Source organism: Photinus pyralis, unplaced genomic scaffold (assembly GCF_008802855.1).
Source record: "Photinus pyralis isolate 1611_PpyrPB1 unplaced genomic scaffold, Ppyr1.3 Ppyr1.4_LG4, whole genome shotgun sequence".
Classification (NCBI taxonomy): Eukaryota; Metazoa; Arthropoda; class Insecta; order Coleoptera; family Lampyridae; genus Photinus; species Photinus pyralis.
This window is the reverse complement of record NW_022170511.1, coordinates 32,213,578-32,223,695: the sequence shown is the minus strand read 5'-3', so window position 1 is coordinate 32,223,695 and position 10,118 is coordinate 32,213,578. Positions and strand designations below refer to the sequence as shown.

Sequence of the window (10,118 nt, the reverse complement as noted above, 5' to 3'; positions counted from 1 at the left end):
CAGTAATTAAATACAAATTTTGTAAAGTAGGTGTAGGTACCTAATCAAATACCTACGTAAATACTTTTATGATAAAGTAATTTGTAATCAGTATTCGAATACTTTTTTGGAGTAATCATTCCAGCTCTGCTTGCAAGTATAGTGCTTAATAATATGACGATATGAAATAGGAATACGATATGGGAAGAATATTTAAACTCGATTACCGATCATGTTTTGTATTTTCCCGCTTCGATAACTGATGCCGATCGTTTTGTGACAATAATGAATGTAGTTTCTAAGATGGGCGTATTGAGCTACTCTCAACTAGGTGGCAGCATGTACCGGTACATCTTTTTACAATCATCAAGAATTGGCGCGAACCGGTTGGCTTACTATTTGTATTATACTATGGCCGTACTTTATGCTGATCGCTTTTAGATCCTATATGTAGGTACTATTGGTTAGAACATTGTAAATCTGACCAAAAATACTACAAATATATCGCATTGTTTTATTTCTACATCTACAATAGTGTACATCTTATACACATTCCGTAATGTATGGTACTTTCAGAGATAAATACACTTTAAACATTTTTACAAATTACGCATCCATAAATATTTAATGTGCAATTTCGCATTTATTGAATTTATTGAAATTAATTAATATATACCCACTTTTTAGTTACTGTACTTATAATAAATATGATCTTAATATTAATACCTAATGACTATTTTTTACAAATTGTAAAATGACTAGTTCACTGACTCGGTATATGGGCCGTTCGGCGCCATACATAATAATGTTTAAAAATAAAAATAAATAAATAATTAACTACAACTAGTTAACACAAATAAATAAATAGTCTAATTTTTACAATACATATTTCTAAAATTATTAGAATATTACTATGTGGGCAGTCTAGATACCATGTACACTTACGATGCTCATACATCAATATTCTATATAACAACTAACAAGAAAACTATTTTCAGAAGATCAAAATACAATAATTTCTAAGACCTATGCACTTATAACTATGTGAAGTAATCACTATTAAAATAGTAATCAAAGAGTATAAGCTACTCTTTGTTGTAATCTTTGGAGATCCTAGCCGCATCAAGTGTTTTTTCCAAACACTGTAGAAGATTAAACTCATACTTAACGAAATTATCATTATGATATGTCGAAATAAATCACAAATCAATCGCGCGTACCTAATTTATATTAGCACATAGATAAATAAGCACGAAATGAATACTGCTCACAATTAACTATATAGGTACTCATTACACTAATTCTTAATCTACTAGCATTGCTATGCTTATATTGTCAGCTTATTTTGAACCTTAATCAAAATAAATATATTTTGCAATTTATTAACTATTCATTATTTTTTCTAATTATTGTAACGATTATAAACTTTGTTGATAGTAACATTTACATTGTAATTACGTATACATTTTAAAATCATGGATATACTACACTGCACATTAGGGACTTACAAAATAGCGAAACATTTTAAGCTTTTTAACATTGAAGTTAGACGACAATTTGGAACATTTATAACTTTTTATTGGTACAAATATCTGATATAAACCTTGTATTATTGCAATGGGTTACGATACACCTGATTTACGGGGTTTTAACAGTAGAAATAAAAACACGTACATTGCACATTTATAGTAAAACACCGATACTTACATGGAAGATTTTTAAATAACAGATAACCACATGTGATGGGTATGCAAAACTTTGCAATGGAAAGAGTTTAGTTTAGTCACTATCATCACTTGACTCGTTCTCAGGTATAGCAGGAGGCTGCTCTGGTATGGGCGCAGGTGGTGGTTTGGTTACTGTTGCAACACTGTATGCTGCAACATTGTCACCCTCTGTATGCTCGATTCCCACTCTAAAAAAAGTTAAAGTAGAGTTTATAAGCTATAGGACAAAAATTAGATTTTAGTCTTTCAAGTGGCCAAGTTTCAGCCACTAAAACAACCATGGTCGAAATTTGTATTAGTAATAAAAAATCAAAATGCCACATACCTATACTCATGCCTAGCCAAGTATCTCACGTATTTTTCGGGAGGGTCATCGCTATCTGAATTTTGTAGACTTACGCTCCGAACGGTGGTATGGCTAACCTGCGTTGCGGGCATAGTAAATTCTACATAGCAATATTCAGCCAATTGATCAGGTATTTGGTCATAACTTGTTAAGGCTAATCTGCAAACCAAGTTATGCGTCGTATATGCGCCTAAAATACTAATTTGTATGAGCCTTTACTTTTTGAATAATATGCTACCTTGTCCTTCTTTTGGCAACCGCGGACACCTCCAAACTATGGCCCTATGTTGATGTTCGTATTTTGCTTGGCCCGATGTCACCTCAATTAAACTTTCTTGCAAAGTTTCCATAGTGCCCAAAATTCGTTCAATTCCCTTAATTTTCCCTGTCCTATAATAACCAGGCTACTATTACAACTCACCAACAGCACACGCTCACCTTCTGTGCGTCGATTTGACCGAACCGTATCGGAAATGCTTCTCGACTCTGAAAAGATAAATCCAACACTCTGGAATGGGTATTCTAATCATGACGTCTTCGCAGGGAACCTGCCCTAGTTTTCGAGACGCGAATCCCGGAACTAAAACGTCTGCCTTTATTACTACCTTATTTCCAGTAACGTTAATCGTGGTTTTAAGCTGCAAGGGTAACTCTCTGTTTTTAGGTGGGCGTACCCTAAACCTCATTAACTCAATGTAGCACGCATCAGGTGGCTTGAATCTGCAAAAGGTACACTTTAAATATTGCTCAAAACTGCTACTGATAATACTTGATAATGTGAGAATTTTGGTAGTCATCTTGTTGGATGCAGGAATGAAATTCGACATCCTCCAATCGAATCCATTCTTCCGTAATTACGGGAATAATGTCATGTCGTCCTACGACTTCCTTACCTTGTCGTCTCATATCATTAACCCCCAACTCAATGTCGGGCATTCCAGTTAAAAATCCTAAAAAGAAGAGGCGAACCCTTGCTATTTGTTTTTCGATGTGTCCTACAAAAGTTCGATGATTTAGAATTTTGAAGCAAATTATCAAGGTACGAACCCTCTGCATCTTGCTCAACATACAGCTCATCCACCGAAGTTATCTGAACTTCTTCCATTTTGTAGTGGAGCGCGCGATCTCGGTGTGCTTGTAGCTTAAACAGTGCTTCTTCAATCGACACCGAGAATTGTTTCAAATCTTCGTAATTCAACGAACCCAGCTTCATCAACTGTGACACTTGGGGTGCGTGCTCAACAGGTAGGCCTAATTTTTTTAGATCGCTCCCGAACTCTTTGACTCCTACAATTTCCCTTACATAACAATCGTGCTCGTCACTTTCGGAAATATACCTTCGTAGTCTCCTTGAATCGCGTACGATGCGAACTTTGACAGTTTATTCGTAATTCGTTCTGCCTTTTTTACCTGACCAGGACGAACACCTGGCCGCTCTTTGTAAAAAATATACTGTAACTTCAACGTAAAGATTTTTCCGAAGTTATCGTATTGTTGCGCTCCAATGTCGGACACGGAATAACATGGCTGTAACGGTAGCTCTTGGAAAGGGTCTTTGTCGCCCTTTTGATTAAATAATTGCAAAAGAACGCAATCGGTTTGATGCAGTAATCTTATGAAAATCTTCTTCCAAAATCTACAAAGAATCCATCACAATATTGTACCTACCCCTCTGAAAGTGTTAAGCTACCTTTGTCCCGTAATCTTTTTTTTATTAGGCTGTCTTAGTTGCATTTCCCAGCCATCTGCTGTATAGATTGTGCGTGGAAAAACTTCCAGAGGTTGGGAGACGTCTTCGTCGAATAATGGGGAGGGAGGAGTTTCTTGGGATTCACTCCTTGGCACAGATTCCCCTGATAAAGTAATGGTTTAGTGTAGTAATTGATAATAATAGCTGCAATTACCTATAGTCATATCTTCACCGATAGCTGGAGAAACCGACTGGGTTTGCTGATCGAAAGGATTAAACCTCGGAGAGGAATCGGTGAATGCACTATATACAGGAACGCTAGGTGGAGGGGCTAATACTGGCATGGCTTCGTCGGCAAACGCATTGTCATTCGACTTTGGTCTAAAAAGCGTGCATTAAAACAAGAACTGAATTATGTGATCTAGCACCTTATAAATACAGAAAAATCTTTCTCTTCATCCGAATCTTGAGACGGCGCTTTACTTAATTTATTGGGGGTACTTTGGGGGACAGTTGGCGGCTCTTGCATGGACAAGAAAGCGTCAAACGGCTCATCGGTACCGAAACCACTCGACGTATCGTTAAAGTCTGCACCGTCGTTACCCCACGTGTTCGTTGATGCAGATCCAGAGAATGCATCAAACGCTCCATTTTTATTTTCGTCTTTCGCTGCAGATTCAAACTTCATTGCGAACGCGTCAAACTCATCGTTCGACGGCTTTGCTTCACCAAAACTAAAGTTATCTTGAGCAACTGGTGGGTTAGTGTCGATTAATGATGACGTGAATAGCTCTGTTGCGATCGTTGGAGTGTGTTTAGGACTTGAGCTCTCCTGGACCTCGGCAAATGGATTAAAAGTCACACTTGATATTGATCCCTTGCTCTGACTATCGCTTGTATCCATCTGCAAGTCGGATTGTGAAGGTTCGGGTGATATAAAGTTATCTTGGACTATTGGCGTATTTGCCAACGATTCGGAATGCTCTACCGCATTTGATATGGTAATGTCAACAGTTGCGTTCGTTGTTACGTTTATATTAGAGGGTAGGATTTCTTCTGTTGTCGGAGCTGACGTCTGCATTTCAGTTCCAATTGAATCGAATAACAGATCCGGTTTTGGGTGCGATTGAACTACTGCTGGTGTGCTGTATAAATTCATTATATCCGCAGTTGACGCCACAATTTTTTGGGCTGGTTGTTTTACGTCGCTAATGCCAAAGAGGTCGAAGTCGTCCGATGGCTGTGTTTCGTATTTTGTTTGAGGTTCTTCAATTTGATGTGGAGGCGATAATACTTCGGATGATGGAGGGGGTGGTTTGGGCGGTGTGGGGTGAGGTTGTGAAATGGGTGGTGGTGGAGGTTTTTGAGGAGGAAGTGGTCTAGGTGGTTTAGATACAGGTCGGGCTGGACGAGGAGGAGGTTGATTCGATATTGCTGTATTTGACGGTGGAAGAGGCGGATTTCGGTTGATATCACATGTGTTATCGTCACTCAATGTCAAAAGGTCGCTTTCTTGATGTTCCTGGCTCTTCTCATCATTCACGTCTAAAAGATCTGCTAGATTGGGCTCTGGTGTTGGACTTGGCGAATGTAGGTCCCGCATTGATACTGGACTCGGTGTCCTTGTCGGAGGAATTTTATCCAATAGATGCGAACTTGTAGCATCCATCGCACCCATGACTGACATTAGTAGGTCTTGTGTTTCTTTAGATGGAGGCGGTCTCGGAGGTGGAGGTGGTCGTTGAGGACCATTGTGCACAGTTGTTTGGTCGAACCCTGAATGTGGTGGATTTGTATCACTGTCATTAACTGTATTTGTAATTTTCAAATTTAAACCTGTTGGTTTTTGTGGAGGAATCGTAGGCATTATTAGTGGGTCGTTTAAAAAATCGTGAGCTGTGTTTGCGGTAATCAAATCCATCGTTGAATCGTTCATAGAATTTTCCAATGCTGGAATATCAGCTGCCGGTTCTGCTTCGGCAGGGCCTAACTCCATGGGATCAAAGGCGAAAGGATTTGTCGACGTTGCCGTCATTGTGGCTGCCCCTTGTGATAAAAATGGATTATCACAGAAAGTGGAGTCATCAGTCAAAAAATCATCCCCATCCATAAGGAACGGGTTTGAGACAGCGGAGTTTGTGGCAGAGAGGTCCTCCTCCGCAAATAAAAACGGATTTGCTCCCTTAGAATCCATTTTAAATTAACTCCGATTCTAATAATTTTAGTTCTGTTTGTCCAGGACCAATATTGTTAGCAAATGATGTATCAAAAGGATCTATGTCATCTAATTCATCAAAGTCAACTACGTCTTGAATGCCAAGTGGCGTTAAAGCTTTTACCGATACGTGTTCGACGGTGTGCTCTAATAGATCCGGAATACTAACTTTCGATGGTTCTTGAGCAATTGGCGCACTGACTGCGTCTACAGTCTCCTTTCTAGGATCAAAATCTGAATCGGTTATATCACTTTGCAATTCGAATTGTGATGTATGTATAAGCTCAGTCTCTAAAAGTTTCAGTTCCACTTTCCCAGGGAGTATGTTACTCGCAATAGAAGTGTCAAAGGGATCTTCATACGGTACATCTTCGTTATCAAAAGATCTATTTGTTGCAGGTGTTAGCACCTTGGTCAATACTTCGTTATGTTCTACACCTAACAAATCAATTTGTGGTTCAATGTGTAATACTTCAGGTGGTTTAGCACTTATTTCCTTAATCGTTTGGACAACTTTAGCAACAGCGAGTTGTTTTTCGTCCCGTGGGTTAAAATCTTGGTCCGATATGCTATCGAGAGTACCACCGTTAGAAAATAGCTCGCTTTCGATGACTTTTAATTCTGCCTTTCCTGGAGTGATATTGACCACGAAGGAGGTATCAAAAGGGTCTTCTTCTTCCTCTTCACTTTCGATGTCTGCTACAGTTTTCTTCGATAGCGAATTTTCACGTACGTAATATGGGGTTAAAGGCTTCGGATTCCTTTTACCATCGTGATCAGAATCTGGCGCTAATCCCGAATTCACGTCGGGCAATGGTAAGGTAAAATTAACTGCCTTTACACTTGCACTACTAGCTTTTCTACAATAATTCTCATCTGCACGCGGATCAAAATCATCATCACTATTATGAATATCACTTAAGAGTTCCTTTTCTAAAAACTTTAATTCAGTTTGGCCTGGAACTGTGGCGGACTCAACAGTGGTTGTGTCGAAAGGATCGCAGTATTCTATATAATTTTCATCCGCCGGTGTTAATGGCCGAGCTCCTAAATTTGACAAATCGGTAACACTACCAGCTAACAAATCACGGTGCTTTGGCTGAAGAGTATCTAGTTCAGACTCTGGAAAGTAAATCGATAACCTCCGAATTCTCGCCCTATCTTAAGGTAAGTTATACCTAACACGCACGGAGGGTTAGTGGGCTGAACGGTATCCTTAATAAGATCTTTTAATTTGTCTTCGAGGCGAGGATTAAAATCTACGTCATCACTGCTTAAGATTTCATTTTCGATTAGTTTCAATTCGTATTTTCCTGGTACGGCATTTTCTGCGAAAGTTGTGTCGAAAGGATCACTTTCAGTTTCTTCGAACTGCTCGCTATTTTTAGACTCCCTAAAATATAAAGGTGGTTAACGTTTCTTATTAGTTCTCATCTCACCCCTCAAATGCTTGCCAAGTTTCTTTCGGTTCTTCTCTTGTAGTACTTGGCAAAATCGCTGGAGTTACTGTTTTATTTAAACTTTCTGCAGCTAACAAAGCAAATTCTTGATCGTCTTCGCTTTCTAGAGGAAATTCCTCAACGGCACCAACGCCCTGAATATCAACGTGGTTAGAATGATCGTTAGAAAGCTCCGCTGTTGGAATTGGAGTAATATGTAATGTTTTGCTAAGATCTATGGGTTCATCGGCTAGTGATGGAGGTGCATTGTCGTCTAAGAGGCTTGGTTTACTATCCTTTTGAGAATCACCTATAGGGATTTAATAGGAGAAAGGATATCGTTAATAACGCAAACCTTCTTACATGTAATATCTCCTAAAGAGTTTGCATTATCATCGAAGCTACCAAGGAGCAGATCTTTCTCTTTAAGGATAGTTCTCCTAGTCGAAGGCCTTTTAATAGGTACACAAGTCGGGGCTTGTACACGTCCAGTTAACACTTCTACAGCTGCACCAAGTGGAACTAGCTTTTTCCCTTTTTTATTAACTGATGCTGGTCCTAATATTGCTCTCTCCGCAATGCTAGTATCAAATGGATCATCCCCTTCAAGTTCATTTGTTGGTGATTCTAAAATTGCACTATAGTCAATTGAACAATTGCTGTTTGTAATGCTTACCAGGAATATACGCTAATTTTACTTCTCCAGCTGCAATAGCATCGATGTAAGTTGTATCAAAAATATCCTCTTCATCTTCTTCTTCGCTCTCAGTTTCAGAAACTTGAACAATTCCCGGTTCCTCGACCTTCGCCGCCTCTTCTTGTTTGATTTCCTCGGTGTTTTGGCAGGCTTCTTCTCGTTTCTTCTTTTGCTCACTTGGAGGAGGAACGCGTTGAAAGAACGATGTGCTTTTAATACGATCTAAGTCGTCTAAAATTAAATTTCATTACAAATGGAGTATGTGCAATAAGGCACCGGCGCATACCTTGAGTTTTTTTTAAGAAGTTATCGATACCAGCGGTGATTGCGTTAAACTTTTTCCATTCGTCATTTGCTGTTGCCGGTTCTCCCTGTTCAACTTGATGTTCTCTACGGTATGCCTCTAATTCTTCTGGTTTAAATAGTTCCTCGTCTTTATGCTTAGATTTTTTCCCTTTCTTTTTCTTTTTGAGGCCTTTTGTTATTTTGTGCATTATCTACTCTAAGTTGAGGCATTGATGCTTCTGCAATGTTCATGTTAATTTTAGGTACGTACAGTCACTGGTGTTTACTACATTATTTTCTATCGATTTGATTTAATAAATGGTTAGTGTTAGATAAGGAGTTTGACAACTGATAAAGTTGCGGGGAACCTTATCACTATTAATTAACTCGAAGTGGACGTGGAAGTAATGTGTTCATTTTTGTTGACTTTAGTGTAATCTACAAAGGTAAATCAAACTGCACGCATAACTAGGATAATTTGGCAAAGCTTAATGGGAACAACAAGGTGCAATACGAACCTTATGTAACGCTTCTATTCAATATCAATTTTCAATATATTGAACTTTTCAAAGTGTTTAGTGCTTTCTTTGGAAAAGAACACGTGAACTACTGGTCTATTTCTAACAAATCTAAACACTTTTATTATTCAGCAAAAGAACCGACGGAAATATGTATGGCGTCGCGACGATTAGCGCCGTCATCGTATTGATCCGGCAGGCGCCTGTACGTCATGTTCCCGATAACTCAAATACTCTAATACGAAACGCATCCAATCCGGACAATAACGCGGACTTGAATCAAATCCTATGCATTTTATGCAGGATTGTGTTTTTACAGGGGAGCACAACCCGCGCTGATTATATGTATATGATTTTAAGGGCAGAAAAAATTATAAACATTTGTAGTGGAGTGCCTATAATAATTCATTTCGCATTTACCGTAAAAAAGCACACCACTTACGTATATTTTGAAAAATTTATTGATGCACATAAATACACTTACTTTATGTCTACATCCAGTAGCACATTTTATTATTCCACTTTATTGCGACATTATTACACTCAACTGGAAAACCTTTCAATTTTAAGAGTTAAGACGATTCTAAAAGGAAATGATGCGAAAACGAAAATTTGGGTAATACGAAGTATTGATTGTGCGCGCAGCTGACAATTCGTGTCTGAGTGCCGGTTGGGAAATCGGATGGCAGGATTGGATAACAAATATTTTCTGAATTTTCCGAGCACGCTGTCCAAATACTTCGAAACGTCATCAGTAGATTGTCTTCATTATATTTTCCTATTTTTTCCTCTTCTGCAGTGAACCGTATTCTTATTTTGGGCTGGCGCTTTGCATACTCAAAGGAATGTGATCTCCTTATCTCCTAAAAATATTTGGTTCGGGAAAAACGCGACTAGTGTATCTATGTCCAAGTAGAATTATAAGGGAATTTCGCACCTGGAATTTAGAACATTTTACCAGTAAATCTCATCGTCATAGTGTATATGGGCACCTCTAAAAAGCTTATGCGGGTCACTCTGTAATGGCCTAGAACAAGAGGGACAAATAAATAAAAAAAATTATCAAAGTCCTCGTGTGAGATCGAAGGGACTTCAGCGCATTTTTGTGTGGCAGATCAGTATTCTATTAGCCACTGTTGACTCAACCATGAATAAAAGATCTTGTCGAAGGATACCACATTCCCTTTGACGGTACCCACTTCCGATGTCCCGTTCACCCGCA

At 38.7% G+C, this 10,118-nt stretch overlaps 1 protein-coding gene across 1 annotated transcript; it reads right to left on the bottom strand.

Annotated features, from left to right (window-relative positions):
- Positions 1–479: 479 nt before the first annotated feature.
- On the bottom strand, positions 480–9,521 carry LOC116168468 (protein stoned-B-like). Its single transcript, XM_031484327.1, is given in 16 exon segments — positions 480–1,894; positions 2,032–2,242; positions 2,291–2,442; positions 2,491–2,772; positions 2,822–3,047; positions 3,100–3,339; positions 3,390–3,688; positions 3,743–4,123; positions 4,171–5,945; positions 5,947–7,079; positions 7,136–7,350; positions 7,397–7,706; positions 7,760–8,023; positions 8,073–8,324; positions 8,380–8,617; positions 9,381–9,521. Coding segments are annotated over 15 exon segments (6,084 nt in total). The 5' UTR covers positions 8,588–8,617; positions 9,381–9,521; the 3' UTR covers positions 480–1,758.
- Between the last annotated feature and the right edge of the window lie 597 nt (positions 9,522–10,118).